We start from the raw sequence: 19,890 nt of genomic DNA, 5'->3' as shown, positions 1-19,890 counted from the left end.
TCACCTTCTTTGCAAAGCTTTCTCCTGTCAAGCTATCCCGATTCCAGGCCTACTCCTTGGCTTGAAGCTTGGTGACTACATGCTCCAGTGCATGTCTTGCTTCACACTGTGGAAACTTACTCAAGTCATAATACCGATCTGCATACTGCACCTACTACTGCATACTACAACCTGAAAGAGAGGTAAACAACGAAAAAGGTGGTCAGATTTATATGTAAGCTCTCTGTCCTATAGTGCAGATCCCAGGTGTACTCCATGGCTGAAGTTTGGTAATAACATGCTCCAAGATGGTCATCATCAGATATAAGATGTCCACAGGAGCTGTGATATGTACTCCTCTATACCATTTCTCACCCTGATGTGGCAGTTATGTCACTGTGTTGAGGCAGCTGTTTCACACGCTCATCTATGCGGCGTCTTAAAGCGTGTGAGCATGTACACCAGAGCTTTGAGCGAACACTAGCAATTTGAGGCTAGGCCCAATGAAATGGGCACTGACGTCACTGTCACATCAGGGCAAAAAATGGTACAGATACTATAACTGAAGACCAAATTAAAAAGACTAGTTTGCCGTACTGCTCAGGTTAACAACCAATCACGCCACGCCTTTGCACTAACATGCAAAGGCGCGGCGTGACTCGTTGTTAACCTGCGCAGTACAGCATTTTTGGTCTGGTTGACAGGACATCAGACGCAAACTAGTCCTTTTAATTTGGTCTTCAATTATAACCATGCTGGTGTTCAATACTAATTTATTGCACAAGACCCATTCAGGTTTGTGACATGTAAAAGCTTGATGTCACTGATACATGGAAGCTTAATAAAGTCTGTACTAACCATTCTGGCTTGATATCTGTGATTGTACGGATGTGATTCTCATTTGTCTTCTCAGTGTTCAGTACAAATTCATTGTATAAGACCCATTCAGGTTTGTGATCCAAGCATGTTGATGGATGAATCTCTACAACCTGGTTATCTCCAACTGTCAAATACTGGCCGCTCTTCTCAAGGTGAGCAACCTGAATAAAAAGACACACAGAAAGGAAGCATGTTAAATGTCATTATGTATCTCTATAATATTATTATTTCAATACATTGCCTGAAGCCTGGGACCTGAAGATATAGTTTCTACTAAAGAGCCTGATTCATTATTCTTTTGATTGATCATGCAAATGTGGCTTGGTAACCATGCTTAATCCAATGGTTATGCCATACAAGCCCAAACATACAAGGAAAATGATTCACTATCTGAATCTTCCTATGATTACAAGTATAACCTATTTGAGATCATTATGCATGATACCCTATCAGAGATCCTGCATAATCAACTTCACAGAGATCAGGAATAAAATGATGTAATTCAAGACAGCCAGTGGTGGCGCCACAGGGGGGGGACATGGGGGAAATGCCCTCAGTCAGAACTCTTGTCCCCCAGTAAAAACTCAAAATTACAAAAATTTGCACTTTTTGTGGCAATTTTGCGCAAAATTGGTTGATTTTGCCCCCCCATTCACTTTGCCCCCCCCAAATTCCTGCCCCCTAAAAGTTTTCCTGGTGCCGCCACTGAAGACAGCAAGTATGATGTAAAGAGAGAAGGGGTACAGGAATGAACCTGTTGAAAGTAAAAAGGAAAATCTTCTGATGTTCTTTTAACATAATTCCCTTGAAAAATGCACACTCCACATTTAAAGGATTGAGATGATAGCTTATCCAAGACTGGATTTGAGCTCCTATACAAGACTTCTGGAGCCATTTGTTGATTTTGATATGCTATATTGCAAGTCTAAGGACAGGAAGAATTTTTTTCAGGGGGGGGGGGGGTGAGAGGGTGTTATCTCACATAGTTACCCAACAAATATTACCTGCATGAAGAACCCAGTGACAAGTGCTTTGCGTATGTTGACATAGTAATCCTTGCTGCTGCAATCTGTGCTGGTTCTCTTCATGGAAAGCCTATCCATGATACCCGACAATTGCTTGTGTATATTATTGGCAGATTTGAGGGACTGGTACTGCACAAAGTTGTCTTGACACCACTGAAATGTTTCACCAGCTGTAATCAAGTTAAGCAAAGAAAATGAAGTCATGAATAAACAGAATATTTTATTTTATAAAGATGGTTAATGACTTATTCTATTAGTTTATAACTTCTGTATCAATGTTGTCAAATATAAATTTATTCCAAAAAATGCCAGAAATTTGCCCCTCATAATTGATAGGTAAAGAACAAATGTTTAGATGAAAAAAGGGTTTTTTTCCTTTGCATTTGTCCAAATCAGGAGACAGCACTGACTTCCTTTGTTTCTTTAACCCTAACACTGAACCCTGCTTTTTGATATCGGAAGTCAAAGAAGATACAAAAAAGTCAAGAAGAAGAAGAATTTTTGACTTGGCACCCCCAGGATTCGAACCTTTGACCCCCCGCATGCCAACCACACGATCACGGACCGGTAGCTACACGGGTTATTGCTGCCCGGCCAGCAATTCTGTGAGCATATAACGCCTAGGGTGATTGCGTCATCGCAGACCCTGGGATTCATGCATGCGCAGAATTTTTCATTGTGGTATTCTGTGGTATTAACAGGTGTTAGGGTTAACATAGGCTCTAATCTGGAAAAATACATCTTACCTAACCCTAACACTGAACCCTGCTTTTTGATATCGGAAGTCAAAGAAGATACGAAAAAGTCAAGAAGAAGAAGAATTTTTGACTTGGCACCCCCGGGTTTCGAACCTTTGACCCCCCCGCATGCCAACCACACGATCACGGACCGGTAGCTACACAGGTTATTGCTGCCCGGCCAGCAATTCCGTGAGCATATAACACCTAGGGTGATTGCGTCATCGCAGACCCTGGGATTCATGCATGCGCAGAATTTTTCATTGTGGTATTCTGTGGTATTAACAGGTGTTAGGGTTAACATAGGCTCTAATCTGGAAAAATACATCTTACCTACCCCTAACACTGAACCCTGCTTTTTGATATCGGAAGGTCAAAGAAGATACGAAAAAGTCAAGAAGAAGAAGAAGAATTTTTGACTTGGCACCCCCGGGATTCGAGCCTTTGACCCCCCGCATGCCAACCACACGATCACGGACCGGTAGCTACACGGGTTATTGCTGCCCGGCCAGCAATTCCGTGAGCATATAACACCTAGGGTGATTGCGTCATCACAGACCCTGGGATTCATGCATGCGCAGAATTTTTCATCGTGGTATAATTTCTGTGGTATTAACAGGTGTTAGAGTTAATGTTGTTAGGTTTTCCTTAAAAGTGTAGGAAACATGGACAAATAAAATTAAAAATTAAAAACTTAAAAAGATACAAAAAGAGGTGACTTTACTTATTGGATTACTTACCCTGCTTAAACGCATTGGCCCGATATTGTTCACCTATTACACTCATGCCATCGGGAACATTATTCGTAATCATGGCCTCCAATATCACCTCTATGCTGATGATGTTCAGCTGATTATCACCTTTAATCCTGCCATCCCGGGTGATGCAGCTTGTGCCTTGTTCAAACTTTCCAACTGCATCCATGAGCTACAAACTTGGCTCACCAGTAACAAGCTCAAGCTCAATATGGCGAAGACTGAGTTTTTTACTGCCTCTTCTGATTATCACTACATTAATCTCAAGCATCTCACCCTTTATTTGGATGGGTTGGAGATCTCTGTATCTTCATCCATAAAGAATTTAGGGTCATTTTTGACCATGACATGAAGATGTCCAGTTATGTTGCACATTTGTCCAAAACTTTGAACTGGCAGATTGGTAATATTTGGAGGATTAGGCGATTCCTAAGTTTTGATGCGTGTACCAATGCGGTTAGGACTCTTGTCCTGTCCAAGATTGATTACTGCTCCTCCTTGCTTAATGGCATCTCCCAGAAAAACCTCACCCGCCTACAGCTTCTCCAGAACAAGTGCGCCAGACTCATTTTCAGAGAACCAAAATATACGCATACTTCTCCTTTGCTTCATAGTCTGCACTGGCTTCCAGTTGCTAAACGTGTCCAGTTCCGCACTCTCGTCCCATGTTTATAAGGTTCTTGCTTCATCTACACCTGAATACCTGTCGTCCATCCTTCACACCCGTCATTCTGGGTACTCTTTGCGCTCTACTGCTGCCACTTGTCTTTCCATTCCAAGATCCCACAAGTTGGCTGGTGACAGAGCATTTTCCATCATTGCCCCTGTTCTATGGAATGGCTTGCCTTCCCACATTCGTGACTCTCCCAATGTCCAAACTTTCAAAAAGAACCTAAAAACTCACCTTTTCACCTAATGTTTCCTCCCTCTTGCATTTTTCCTTTTCCATAGCGCTTTGTTTCTTCATTTAAAAAGCGCTCTCTAAATCTGTGTATTATTATTATTATTGAAGACATTCAGCAACATCAAATGATCACCATGGACATGGGCAAATCTCTTATTGGTATCATCTGCTGCTCCCATAGCTTCATCAGGTCTCACAAAACACTGTGGAACTAATACAAAAGTGTAAAATGAAGTTTAATGAAAGTCAGTTATCAATCAAGACCACAACTGTCAGATCTGCCAATCTTACCATTGATTGATTTGCGGTACAGGTGCTGCCTCTCATTCAGAGGATTGCAAATTCGAGCCCTGGCAGTGCCATTGTGTGTTGCACTTGGGCAAGGTGCTTTACCTCACTTGCCTCTCTCTACCCAGGGGTGAAATGGGGAGCTGTTAGAATATTGTCCATTGAGCACCGCCCACAGGTAAGCGTATGCCTTGGGCATTTTATGGCAGTTGACATTATTCTAACAACAGTGGAATAAATGTAAGGCACTTTGATACATGTGAAAGATGGTGTCTAAATGCCAACATTTATTTATGTACAATACAGGGTGAGGTTTTAGGGCTCATATTGAAATTCCCTTACACAGGAAGGTGTGCGCCATCCTGCAGCTTTCATGTGCTAGCCTTCTTTTGTTAAAATCCTGTGTGATTATAACTCTCCAATTAGCCACTTAAATTAGGAGCGCGCTTTCCTGGGTTGTGCGATGAGCCGATTAGTTCAATTAGTTCAACAATCAATAGGTCTTTGATAAACTTTTATTATAATCCTTGTAAAAAGACCGTTATGTTGTAGTGGGCGGTGTAAATCTTCCCATTCATCATGGACCACTTCAAAAGGCAGGGTGTATCACTGATGCATATAATCCATCCGTTTTATGACCGAGCTTTCCTGAGGCGCGAGCTTAGCGAGGGGAATCCTGCCTTCTTTCTGTGTGAAAACGTGGTTGGGTATTTCAATATGAGCCCTTAAATATTACTACCGTGGCTGTGATGATCATCATCTCGTGATATATAAATCATTACCCATCAACATAGCTGTGATAGTCAAAATCTTCTGAGAGCAATCAACATCTGGGAGAGCTGATTTGATCCAAGTAATTTGCAAATCATTACATGCCAACATGGCTGTGATGGTCAAGATCTCCTCGGAGCAATTATCATCAACATTGACAATCAACATCATGGGAGAGTTCATTCAATTTTATTTAATCCGATTTGATTTGATTTGATTTGATCCAAGTGATTTATAAATCATTACCAGTCAACATGGCTGTGGTGATTAAGATCTCGTCAGTGCAGTGTTGATGAATGCTAACAATAAACATCTTGGAGAGCCTATTTGATTTGATCTGTCAACATAGCTGAACATAGCTCAAGATCTCCTAAGCACAGTAATGACTAATACTAGCAGTCACCATCTTGGAGAGCTCCAGAGCTGATTTGATTTGATTTGATCCAAGTGATTTATAAATCCTTACCTGTCAACATGGCTGTTATGATCAAGATCTCCTTGGTACAGTTATGATCAATGCTAGCAATCAACATCTTGGAGAGCTGAGGGTCTAATGGGAACTCAGCCATCATAGATCCCAACTTGGTCACTTCACCATTGTCATTCAGGGCACCCAAGTAGCTGAGAAGCTCTAGAGCTCTTGTCAGGGTCTCTGGTGCTGAAAAAAAAACCAAAACAATATCATCAGCAATAGTTTTACCGAGCCGATTTGAAATTATTTGGAATGAAGTAGGATGCTTTGAAGTATCTTTTGAAATGAATGAGGTGTACGGTATTTTTACAAATGTGGACAGAAATCAGAGAGGATATCTTACCCTTCCCAGAACCCTATGCAACATGATACATCACCTCCTTTCATCAAATGATGCTTCCATTACTTTTTGAAGGTTTCCTTTGTTTTAATTTTGAGAATAAACTGGCTAAACGTGAGTCGATAGTTAGGAAATAAATATATTTGGCAAGATCTGTGTGTGCTCTGTTCATTGAGGTATATTTCGTCACTATCGACCCATGTTGCACAACATAGCAAATCAGTACAGAAAATTGGAAGAAATGCATTGTGGGAAGGAAGTGTAAGATATCTTCTCTGAACAGAACTGATCACACAGCAAACATGTCACAGGATGTTTGGAACTAAAATGTAGGGCTAAACAAATCTACAATTATTAACAAATTCTACTTCAGAGCAAACATTTCCATCAAGTGTCACATTTTTCCATCCCAGTTCTTTTCAATTAAACTTGCATTTAGATACTATAGTCCCTATGCCTGCTTTGAGGCGGTAGTTTAGTTTTTCAGTGTCTCTAAATGTAATGATGATAAGTATATAAAAATATACATTTTCAGAAAGGTAATGCCTAAAGGAATCCAAGTAGCATAACAGATTCCTGCAAAATGAGCAGTTTTGAAAAAAAAAATCACAAAATTTTATTTTATTTTACTGCCTCAAGGAAGGCATGTACGAACTATAGGAACATTATAAAAATCACATTTAACCCTTGATAAATTTTGTCCGAAAATTATTATAACTGTGTGAAATATTGAAACTTAACATTGAAGTATCTGCATATATATACCCACCTGGGGCATCCATGAAATCAAACTGAGTCAAATCTCCTACTCCCAACTTCTTCAAAAACAGCACCACAGTACCCAAATTGGATCTCAAGATCTCTGGATCCATTACTCGTCGAGTGGTCGATAGACGTCCCAATAAATCGGACTTAGTCACCGGTCAGTTCTACAGCATAGATATCCATGGCTAACGATGGTTAACTATGGAAACATGTTAAAGGACATCAAGAAAATTTTCTAAGTTATTTATTTTGAGCTCTTTCGAGTATCGACGAGTAATGGATATATTCTGTAGTTTTAGGTTTTGTCTGTGACTGCTAATGTGAGGCCGTCGTAGGTCGTACGGGCTCAAACTCGGTGGGTGGGTGTAGTTCTGTCCTGGCAAGGAGAAGTTTATGTTCGTTAAGTCATCCGACCCCGGGGCCCCCTCCAAGGGGTCATTTGAGGTCAAATGACTAAAAACTGTCATATGGGCATGAAACTAGGTCGCATGCGAGGCTCAAACTCGGTGGGTGGGTGTAGTTCTGTCCTGGCAAGAAGAAGTTTATGTTCGTTAAGTCATCCGACCCCGGGCCCCCCCAGGGGTCATTTGAGGTAAAATTACTAAAACTGTCATATGGGCATAAAACTAGGTCGTGCACGGGCTCAAACGCGTGGGTGGGTGTAGTTCTGTCCTGGCAAGAAGATGTTTATGTTCGTTTTAAAGTCATCTGACACCGGGTCCCCTCCCAGGGGTCATCTGAGGTCAAATTACTAAAAAGTGTCGTATGGGCATGAAACTTGGTAGGTACAGTCAACATTTAAAACAACATTTTTGAAGGTCATTTTGGGGTCATCCAAGGTCACCACGGGTCATCTGAGGTCAAATTAGTAAAAACTCATATATGGACATGAAATTTGGTGGGTACAGTCAACATTTAGAGTTATAAGTTTAGGTCATTTTGGGGTCATCCAAGGTCACCCAGGGGTCATCTGAGGTCAAATTACTAAAAACTGTCGTATGGGCATGAAACTTAGTGGGTACAGTCAACATTTAGAGCCAAATTTTTGGAAGGTCATTTTGGGGTCGCCAGGGGTCATGTGAGGTCAAATTAGTAAAAACTGTCGTATGGGCATGTCACCATCAGCCTGGTAATCGCGCCCAGCCGAGAACCGCCAAATATGGTAACCGCCTAGTCTATTTTAAAACTGATGCATCAATGACTATGTTCATCATGTCATTATTGTATCATTCTCACATACATTAGGAAATGAATTTGGAGAATAGAGGCCTTGCATGTGACATATCATCCCGTAAATATGGCGGACTACTCAAATGCATTCAACAAAAGCATGATTGTAATCAAATAGGTTGATGACAACATTTGATTGAATGGACTGCACTCCGCCATAACTACGGTGAAGGACACCGGCTCAAATCCTTTGTTTGGAGCCAATCGATAATTTCATGCAGGGCCTCTATACTTTCTGTTAATAAAATACTATGCTGACCTCACATTCCAGTAATTTCAGATCATTGAGCTCAATAATACATCAAATAATGTCTTCCAATTCATGAAAACAAATAGATAATCTGAATATCGGATTAAAAGCATTTCAATTGCAAGGCCCATTACTTATACACCAACAACAACATAGGCCTACAAGTGTATATAATGTAGCATGTGCACACATTATCATGTTGTGGATGGTGAATCAAGCTACAGTCCCTACACATTCCCAAATGAATGCAGTGACCACTCATTCATGATGGACGTAGGGCCTACTGATCATTATGTATGATTTAAACTCATAGGTGTTGTGCGTTAAGTTTGGCAATTTGGGAGGGGGTGGGTTCAAAATGACCCCATATGATTATACGGGGGTAAAAATTTCAAATTGCTCAAATACCCCTTTCAAATAAATAAATAAATAAATAAATAAATAAATAAATAAATAAATAAATAAATAAATAAATAAATAAATAAATAAATAAATAAATAAATAAATAAATAAATAAATAAATAAATAAATAAATAAATAAATAAATAAATAAACGAAAAAAAATTGAACAAATTGTAGCGTAGCATTAAAATCATAATAACCATTGCTGACGGGCGGATTCGAACCACCGATATTGACATTACCATCTAGTAATGAGGGTCGAGTTTTTAGCGTATACAGTGTTTGTCTGTGAAAATGCCGCCTCGTGAAATAAATAAATATAAAATCTCAATTTTTAATTTAAATTTATTTGATAATTTTCTAACCTATATTTTCTTTAGAGCAGGGACAAATATTTCCCCTTTTATCCAATTTGGCCGCTAAATAAGAATCTACTTCTTTTATTACTGATTTAATTCATGATTTGTTCCATTAAGCAATATCAAAGATTAATGTCAAGCATCTCACAACAGATATTTAGTTGGCTTAGTGGTTTTGCACAGTGCTTTTTAACCGGGAGGTACCGAGATCGATTCCCACCTCTGCCTGCAATTTTTTTTTTTCAAGACTGGGAAATAATAACCTGACATTCGCCGCTGACATTCGTACAGGATTTAGCCACACTTGAACAGGATTTAGCCAAACAAAGACTTAAGCTTTTTAATAATACTATACATAAGTATAAGCTTATTATCCTCTTCAACAATAGGATTAAAGATTGGTGCTTGACTGGAATTACGTGCTAGTGTCATTGGTTATTGTTAAAAGGCAATAAGGTGTGTATTTCCTCTGAATAGGAAAGACTCTCTACATCGAACCATGGATGCTGGTGGTTCGAATTAAGCCCGATCCTGACTCCACTTCGCGGCGGTATGCGATGCTGCGATGCTTTTCAAACATCTCAGCATCCCGCGATGAAATTAAAATGTACAGGTGGAGTCAGTATCGGGCTTTAGGAGAATAAAAACCCAATTCGAAATGATGCGCTTGAGAATTCAACAATATAAATAACGGTAGCTCTATTATAATACACATTAATGTTTTAAGCAGATAAAATTCCAAAATATAATACGTTTTATGTCTTTGCTTGTAACGTGGTAGGCATATATTGAAGTTGCGATTATATTTTTAAATAAGTTTCAGATGAATAACAACAAGACAAGTGGTCGAGTGGTCTAAGGCGCTAGGCTCATAGAGTACTAAGCGTTATGCCGTGAGTTCGAACCCCGCCTCTGCCAAACTTTAAAAGAACTAAATTAAAATTTGACTTTTTTAATTTCATATTTGGGAAATGTGACTGGGAGAATTTATGTATGGTGTGGAGTGGTGTGATAGGGCATGTACTTTAACTGGCCGGCGCGGTCCGGTGACTAAGTCTTTATTGGGCGTTTTATCGGCAGTCAACGAGTAATGCCATGCTATCCATCATCTCTTCCTTGTATACTTTCTCTGTGTAAAGATGGAAACATTTGCCTGGGCGTGTATGACTGGCTTGAGCTGCTCTATGTTGGGCACTGGTTTTGCTGATGAGAGACACAACCTGGGATTCGACACGTATACTAGAGTCAGGGGCGGATTTAGAGGGGGGCGTACCCGGCGCGCGCCCCCTCTATTTTTTGCAGATCGGCGCCTGACTCTGTGTATTTTGGCAGAGCGGCGCCTGACTTTGTGTGGGCGCCGAGCCGCGGTGGCGGCGACGGTGGCTCGGCGCCCCCTCTATTGAAGATTTCTGGATCCGCCCCTGAGAGTTGTACAGCTGTATGTGTCAAGAAGAAAAAGATTTCTAAGTTTCTAAGAAATAACAATTAACTTGTTTCTCATCTTGAAAATGAAAAACTTCTGATAATAAAACCACCGCAAAAACAATATTGCCTGGGAATTTTCTTTAAATCATTCTTGAACTTCTTTAAAATTTAAGAAATTTTTAATTTGTCCTGAACACTCTAAGAGCTCATATTGAAATTCCCTTACACAGGAAGGTGTGTGCCATCCTGCAGCTTTCCTGTGCTAGCCTTCTTTTGTTAAAATCCTGTGTGATTATAACACTGCAATTAGCCACTTTTAAGTTAATTTAAAAATTAATTAAAAAATTAGGAGCGCGCTTTCCTGGGTTGTGCGCTTAGCAAAGGGAATCCTGCCTTCTTTCTGTGTGAAAGCGTGGTAGGGTATTTCAATATGAGCCCTAAATAATCTACATCACTTTTTATGCACATTATACTTTTTACTTTTTTATTTTTTAATATGATGCAAAACTCAATCTGTGTGCTTTGTTTTAACCAACAGATCCAGTTATCTTGCATGTGCATAAAATGTTGCCCAATTTTAATTTCCTTGAAACAGTTTTTCACAATTAATACTTTCTTAAAACATTTTCTATTCCAGATGTGATCGAATATATAACAATACATGCAGTTCTTGAACCACAAGTGTTACCTGCTTTCATGATTGGGAGGTGCAAGTTATATTCTCCAACAAAATGTCATAAAAATCCAACAATTTTTACTAATTTGACTTCAGATGAAATTAATTAGACCTTGGATTGCCTTTTTTGTTCCATTAAACACCCATGTCCCTATAACGGCTCATATTGAAATACCCTACCACGCTTTCACACAGAAAGAAGGCAGGATTCCCCTCGCTAAGCGTGCGCCTCAGGAAAGCTTGGTCATAAAACGGATGGATTATATGCATCAGTGATACACCCTGCCTTTTGAAGTGGTCTGGTGACAAGGATTATAATAAAAGTTTATCAAAGATTGGCAATTTTATTGATTGTTGAACTAATTGAACTAATCGGCTCATCGCACAACCCAGGAAAGCGCGCTCCTAATTTAAATGGCTAATTGCAGTGTTATAATCACACAGGATTTTAACAAAAGAAGGCTAGCACAGGAAAGCTGCAGGATGGCGCACATCTTCCTGTGTAAGGGAATTTCAATATGAGCCCTTACATAAAGTCAATATTTTGGGCCATATATATCTTTGCAATTATGTAAACAATTTCCAAAATATGGTTACAGGATCCTACATGTAATAATTTCTACCAAGTTTCATGAAAATCCAACATTCTTTACTTGATCTCAGGCTCATCAGATAACCCTAAAATGACCATGAAAATGTTCGGCAAACACTGTTACCATGCCTTGCATAATTTGGGGTTTTTTTGCATAAATTATACAAATTTTCCACAGATCCTACATGACCTTTACACTGTTCAGGCGACACAAAAATGGTAAACATTCTAGCTACGAAGCAAGCATGTCTACATACCTTTTGTTTAGCGAATCCACAATCAATCACAAAGGCCACATCAATGGAAAATGATGTCTCTGCAATGTTTGTAGACACGATAACCTTCCGTCCAATGGCACCGTTTGGTTTGTTAGAGGGCGCTAGTTCATAGATGTGTTGCTGCTGTTGAGGAGGTAGAGCTGGGTGGAGTGGAATACATTATTTTGAGGTCACCGATCTCTGGGCCAAAGCTATCAACCTCACACTCCAGTCGTTTACATACTCTTTCTACTTCCTGTGGAATTTTAAGTTGCAAAAAATGAATCATTGCATTTGCATGGTAAGAACTTTATAACTTATTTCCTTAATCAATTCTCTAAGACAACAGAAAATAACCTGTTGTATTTGCCAAATAGGGTAGGTTTAAGTTGGGAAGATTTTTTTGTTTGTTTTATTGGGTTTTTTTCTGGAAGATGTTCATTTGGATCTCAATTGGTGGTAAGCATTGTAAGCCATGTAACATTGGTAATAAGACCAGGGTTCAATCAAAGTCAAGTGGTTACATAGTGTGGTCTTTCCTGATGTCATCCTGCTCAAACAATTCTACCTTCCTAAAACGTGATATTTTGGCAGTATTAATTTTTCGCTAACTTTTTTGAACTGTTTGAAGCAGTTTTGCTGTTTCTTATACTCGCAATTACAATGACCATTTACAAATGAAAGCCTAAATGGGTAAAAAATATTTTCGCAGGCTTATAAATTAGTACGAAAAGCTCGAAAATTAAAAACCACATAAAAATTTCCCACTAACAAGTCTTTGATCAATATAATCATGGTGACAAGATCAAGGTCATACATGTATTATCCTGTCCTGCTATGGGCTTATTCTAGTTGAAATTATACACCCCTATAAAGACATCACCTTAATCTCCAACACAGGGGGTGTAGATTTCAAATGGAGTAACTCATTGAGGTAACCCCAACTGAAATTCACACTCCCTGTGTGGAAGATTTAAGGTCTTGTCTTCGATAGGGGGTGTAGGGATTCCAACTGGAACAGCCTTATTTACATTGAATAAGGTCAGCCTCAAAATGATAAAGCATTGATACAATCAACATACATAGGATTTTCCACTTTGGTAAGTAAAAAGTTTATTTTATATTATTCCATAAAACTTGTATTAAAATCATTTCCATGAAAAATTCTATGGACAAAATAAAGCAAAACAAATACTGTATTGTTTATATTAAATGCATGCTCCCCCTCTAATAAATGCTCTCCTCCAATTTTTCAATGAAAATGGACAAATATAAAGTATCCATGCCATATTATGTGAGTAAGCTTAAAACTTGCATCAGTCATGTCAGTGATGGTCGCTAAATTGCATGACAAAACCTATTATGACTCAAAAATTCCATCCAGTTCATTGCCTAATTATGGCACTAATTTCATCAGATTCTTATTTGATGAAGCACTGATGGATGTAATTTCATTGTATTTACTGCAAAAATATCATGTTCCATGTGGTTTTGTGTGCCCCGCCATCTTGAATTTGAACCAGGAAGTGAGTTGGCCGCCGATTTTGAAGCTTTTTTCATTGAAAATTCACTTCATTTAAACACCCCCCCCACCCGTTTGGAAAAATGCAACGCCCCAACAATACAACTCAGAATTTGAACACATATATTATTTAAATGGTAGGCCGCAATGTAAGATAGAGAACAGAACATGAAGAAATTGCACCATACCCCTTTAATCAACTTATGCCGCAGCAGTACTTTCCAAATGGTCTATCTTTTGGATGTGTTCGGGATGGATATAGACTGTTGGGCTTTTCACCCTACTTTTTTAGAAACTGACTGTGATTATGTCTCGATATACACAGAACCAACACTTTTAAGCGTTAAAACATCCCCTCCAAAAGGATGGAGTACTCTCATGGGTGTCAATCCCGTCCCTCCACCATATGGCAAAATGACTTTTTTTGGGTTTTTTTTCAGTCACTTTTTCAGCCACAAATCAGGCCGATTGTCCCCCACATTTCAAGCCTGATTGACGCTAATGATTACTCTTATGATTTATTTTTTTCTAAATTAACCATAAGGAGAGTGGAAATCTGAATTTAATCCACCGATGCAACCAATTTAATTGATTCAAAGTGCATACCACAGCAGGTTCCACCACCGGGAATTGAACCCAGGACCTCATACACCAGAAACAAGTATTCTTATCACTACACCAAACTCTTTCACAAAATATTATTTCTCCTATTAACCAACATCTCAATTTCTCATCACTTTTTCAGAACACAATTTACAGTCATGGGTGCTAGTTTGACTTATCATGAGTGCTTAGGGAGCGGGTCCAACGGTATCGTCTACAGATGCACATGGAAATCAAAGGAATTTGGTACCATTGAAGCTGCTGCTAAGAAGATGATAAAATTTGACAAAGAAACCACAAAACAGCACAAACATGAAATTGAATTCCTAAAGAAACTTGATCACAAGAATATTATCAGGTATTATGATACTGTGATTGAAAAAGAACATGTAGTTATCATAACTGAATTTGCTGCTAAAGGGTCCTTGTATGACTATCTCAAAGATAAAGACAGACTTCCAGAGAAACACCTTCATCGCTGGATCTATGATTTGGCTTGCGGAGTTAACTACCTCAAGAAAAACAATGTGGCTCTTTTCAATTTGAAATCGCCCAATTGTATGATAACTGCTGATGATGTGTTGAAGATATGTGATTTTGGTGTCGCAAAAGACCTTACCAGTACAAGAACAGAAGCAAGCACCAAAGAAAATGTTAGATGGCAAGCGCCAGAGATTTTCACTGACCGAGTACTGTCTCCAAAAGCAGCTACATATGCTTTTGGAATCATTGTTTGGGAATTGATATCTTGTGAAGAACCATATAAAGGTTTTACATCCGAAAAGGTTATCCATGAAGTAATGGGAAATGATCTACGTCCAACAATTCCTGACGATTGTCCCCAATTCTTGAGAGAACTAATTGAGAAATGCTGGCATCAAGATCCCATGCAGAGACCAGAAAGCAGTGAAATAGTGAGACGTGTATGGTGTGAATACAGACCTACACCTACTTGTACTGATGAGATTCTTACTGAAGCTGATGGTAGGTACTTCAAAATTACCTCATAGTGATGCTTGAAAATGATTGTAGTTATAATTCAAAAACAACTGACCTTTTCAGTAAATCCCATAATAAGCTTTTGCGAGTACACCTGAGATGTCACACCGATCTGCGTTGATGCACACATCGTTTATCGAACATCGTTACTGTGCATTGCAAGTCAGCAAGGTGTATTTGTAAAGGCTTATGGGATTTACCGAAAAGGTCAATTCATTCACAATAAAATTTTAGTACAACCACCATAACATAACCAGTGGTGTAAATATCAGAACACCAGTGGAGAGGATACCATACTTTGGTTTGTTGAATAAGTTCATCAGGTTTGTTGATTAAATAAACAAAACAACATTTTTGTGTGACAAAACCAAGTGAATTTTTATTCACTACAATATTTCGTCTTTCACATCGGAGGACTTCATCAGGTATGACTGATATGGTCATCTGATCCACTTTCCCGGGAGAAGTTCGAGAAGCCATGGAGATAAGAAGGGGGAGCAAGACCTTAAACAGAGAGGAGGGCACATATTTCCTTAGCCAAGTATATGATTCGCTTTTAAAGACTGCAAATGAGTCTAAGCATCACCGGAAACCCATCTCCCGGGAAAGTGGATCAGATGACCATATATCAGTCATACCTAATGAAGTCCTCCGATGTGAAGGACGAAATATTGTAGTGAGTAAAAATTCACTTGGTTTTGTCACATAAAAATGTCGTTTTGTTTATACTTTGGTTTATAAATGGCAAAAAAGTATTTGGTTTTTGTTACTGCGTGCATCAATAAAGTCCTAACCTATGCTGGCATAAATCCACATAAAAGTGTACACATGTTACACATAAAAGGGTCACATGTTAGGGAAAGCGCCACTAGGGTACAGCACCAACTACATGTACCTGCATACCATTCTAACGATTCTATATCAATGAGCAATGAGTCTTCACCAGTAAAACTGGGTGACAATGTCGTCATGCCATACTGACCCCATCTTTCAACTTATTTGCTCTGTTTTGTATTTGGCTTGATGACTACTTGTGATAACTTAACAAATATAATATTCCTCTACTGATTTTTTACCAAGTCTGTTCGTTCATTCCCTTGTAGTCCCTCCCTATATCCCTCCCTCCTGGCTCACTCACCCACTCACTTGATCCATTCATTTATTCACAATAATAGTGCTAAAAGAGTGCATCAGTTATTTATCATCATTTAACATTTCAGGGCTGGAGTGGAAGTTCAAACACGAGGTTAATCATTCTGGCGGAGAATTACGTTTTCTGGCTAGCGACCATCTGGCTACGTGTACACTCCTGAGCGTCAATGTCCATCGTGTGAGCAGAGAAGAATCCCATCTTCTGTACACCCTAAAATCTGATGAGTGGACAGGGGACGTGTGGCCATGTGGGGTAGCTGTGAGTGAGTCTATGCCTGACAGTGTATTAGTGTTGGGCTACCGAAGCCCCTACGTGTATCAGTTCCCAAACCATGAAGCAACAAACTATGTAAAGAAATATCAGATTCATGATGGGAATGTGAAGCCATTGTGTATTGCAGCTAATGCCAATACAGCTGTGATAGGTCTGCATCTTACAGATGCATTGGTAGTGTGTAGTTTGCCAGGGTTTACGCAGCAAAAGATTGTAGACCTTAGTTTCAATCCATGGGATCTCACTATCAGTACAGATTACTTGCTGGTAATGGGATATCATGAGATGGTAATCAAATCAATGGGAGATATGGGTCAGGATCTGTGCAGGATAAAACCAGCAGATGGTTGTGACTTCTGCGCTGTATCCTATAGGAACGATGCACATCAATTATATGCTGCATGTTATCATAAGGGGAATGGGAAGGGGCATGTGTGTAAATACATAAGGGATCCAAATGGCACACCAATGTATAACAGCACTGGATGTGTCATTGATGATGTGGAGGAGGTCTGTAATGGAGGGCTGTCGGTCGCATCAGATGGAGTACTTGCAGTATCTGCATTCTTCTCCCCTGGTAGCAAAATATTCAGCTTAGAATGAGGGAAGTTTGTCTTATAGCTTTGGCCTGAAAATGAACCCATATTTCTAGCTTTGGTTCCCAGAAATGCTTACAAAGTTAGACATGACCCAGTGTCTCATTGGCCCATGATCATGCTCCCTGTAAACTATAATTCGCCGTCAAAGTGATGTAATAATCAGATTAACTACCACAGCGATAGATGAATACAATTTTTGAATAGATTGCCCTGCACTACAAGCAGGTTGCACTCATCACCTGTGTGTGTCTGCAATCATAGATTGAATACAATACCGCTCTTTTCAAAGATAGTAATCTTACAGGTGCAAGTGATCAGCATTTCTTTGACATCTATGGTTCAAAGCACAGGTAAACGTTGTAGTGCAGGGCGATCTAATTCAAAAATTGTATTCATCTATTGCCATGGTAGTTAATCCTGTTACATCATCACTTCGACAGCAAATTAATGGTGACTTCATTACTTTAAAACAATAGAACTTCATGGTTTTTTTTTAAATATATATTCAAGTGTATTTGTATTATAATTTGTTCAACTTATAAATGGCAAAAATGATTTGGTTTTTGTTACTGCACGCATCAATAAAGTCCCACACTTATGCAATTCACATAAGTGCAGGTGCCAGTCACGCTTTACATTAAGCACAACTAGCATGTGCTGCACCCAACTGCATGTACGCCATTCTATTTCAATATTGCCATTTGTAAGTCTAACAACGTATAGGTGAATTTCATGTTTCATATCCTCTACTTTGGACAAAATTGAATTTGTATATAAAAAATTCAAACTTACTTCTTGCGAGGTGAGAAACACTAATATATCTCCTTCTCCTTTTTCACTTGTGTGTATCTGAAGCACCGTCCTAACGGCAGCCTTTATGTAATCTGTCTGTGGCTCTTGTGTGTAGATGATCTCTACTGGGTGGGTATGACTTGGTACAGTCAACAGAGATGCTTGGTCAAAATAGTCCTGTCAGGAAAAGAAAACACATTCATAGTTTGTTAGATCGATAAACAAAGTATACTCTTTAAGTTCATTTTCTCCAGGGGTTCTTTAGTCATGGTTGGGCTCCTATACTCCAAGGTTGCTTAAGGGTAGATGAGGTATTGTTGGTCGAAGCAACCTAAAAATCGATTTCCATTATCTAGATCAATATATTATTGAAAATTAACACCTTGATGTTTTGCAAAAGTTCATTCTACAAATCGTATACTTTGCAAACTTGCTTAATTTATTGTTGGTAATGAGTTATGTACGTTTTACAAAAGTGTTGTTGTTTCAGCCCTCTTTACAACGTAACTCAAGAACCACAGCACCTATCAAAGTAGATCTGTGATATTTTAATTCTTCTACACGCTCGCTATGAATTGAGCAATGCAGTTTTTGCCAAAGCTCACTACCATTCGTAAGATGCTGTGAACTACCAAATTACAACAGTTTAAAATAATTAATAACCTTAAAGTACATATTCTTTTAATTCAAAACAATTAGTGCTGTATTTTTCTGGTTTAGGGAGTTATTAAGATAAAACGCAGTGATTTATACTGCGCTACGCACAGGCATAACGCCTAGACGTTGATCCACAAGCCTCAGCACACTTTAAAGGTTGTCGCTGACCACTACGGCCCACATCATTCCATAAACCATTTAACAACAATTCAGGGACTTTGCTGCTTCAAGAGCACACACCCTAGACATTCCTCAAATAACTTTCGCAACCAGGATCAGCTCCCCAAGTTTCGTACAGGTTACAACGAGACAATTAGCAGTAAGTTCCTTGTCCAGGGGAATTTCAAGCTAACTCAATTATTCTACGAGAGCGTACTAGGCATCGCCAGGGTTCGAACCCGCAACCTCTGGCACGATAGTCGAACGCCTTATCAATTGAGCTAACTTAACTTGATACTCCACAGGTTATAGGGGTGGTTTATAATCTGGCACAGTCACACTGATATGAGGCAAACTTACCTGGAACTTTCCAGCAGCTAGTGTAGCACTGATGATGACTACTTTCAGGTCCTCTCGTTGTTTCTCCACCCCTCTGAGTAACCCCATCAAAATATTGGTGTTAAGTGTACGTTCATGAACCTCGTCCAGTACGATCACACCGTATTGTTCAAGCAGAGGATCCATCATGGCTTTCCGTAACAATATACCATCAGTCATGTATCTGGATTAAGACAAAGCATTGTAAATAGATGAGCTAACTACAAAAGTTTGCAATATGCATTTCTAGTGTTTACAGCATCACAGTATTCAGAGAACTTTACTATTTATAATTTATGTTTGATATTTTTCTGTATTGTGCTTCATATCACACTTAAGATATAAAATTGGATGGTTTGAACCCAATATTTTAAAACTCATCTAGTGGGTGAAAAAAAACCATCAAATTTTATCATTATTATGTTTTCAGAATCTTTTCTTGGTCAAAAATGTTAGTTTTGGTCATAATGTGATTTTGGTCAAAAATGTGATTTTTGGTCACAAATGTGATTTTGGTCAAAAATGGGATTTTTGGACACAAATGTGATTTTTGGTCACAAATGTGACTTTTGGTCAAAAATATGACTTCTGGTATGAGTTTAAGTCAAAAATGAGTTCTGGTCAACAAATTCCAACACAGTCCAAGTGT

General features: G+C 39.0%; 1 protein-coding gene across 1 annotated transcript; it reads right to left on the bottom strand.

Annotated features, from left to right (window-relative positions):
* Positions 1-770: 770 nt before the first annotated feature.
* On the bottom strand, positions 771-19,421 carry LOC140149601 (putative pre-mRNA-splicing factor ATP-dependent RNA helicase PRP1). Its single transcript, XM_072171680.1, is given in 11 exon segments — positions 771-1,019; positions 1,863-2,049; positions 4,364-4,490; positions 5,805-5,996; positions 6,920-7,024; positions 10,256-10,395; positions 11,370-11,379; positions 12,103-12,286; positions 12,288-12,362; positions 18,048-18,224; positions 19,224-19,421. Coding segments are annotated over 11 exon segments (1,644 nt in total).
* Positions 19,422-19,890: the final 469 nt, after the last annotated feature.

The sequence above is a fragment of the Amphiura filiformis genome, chromosome 4 (genome assembly GCF_039555335.1).
Source record: "Amphiura filiformis chromosome 4, Afil_fr2py, whole genome shotgun sequence".
NCBI classification, from domain to species: Eukaryota; Metazoa; Echinodermata; class Ophiuroidea; order Amphilepidida; family Amphiuridae; genus Amphiura; species Amphiura filiformis.
The sequence above is the reverse complement of the archived record's forward strand: the minus strand, read 5'-3'. Positions and strand labels throughout refer to the sequence as shown.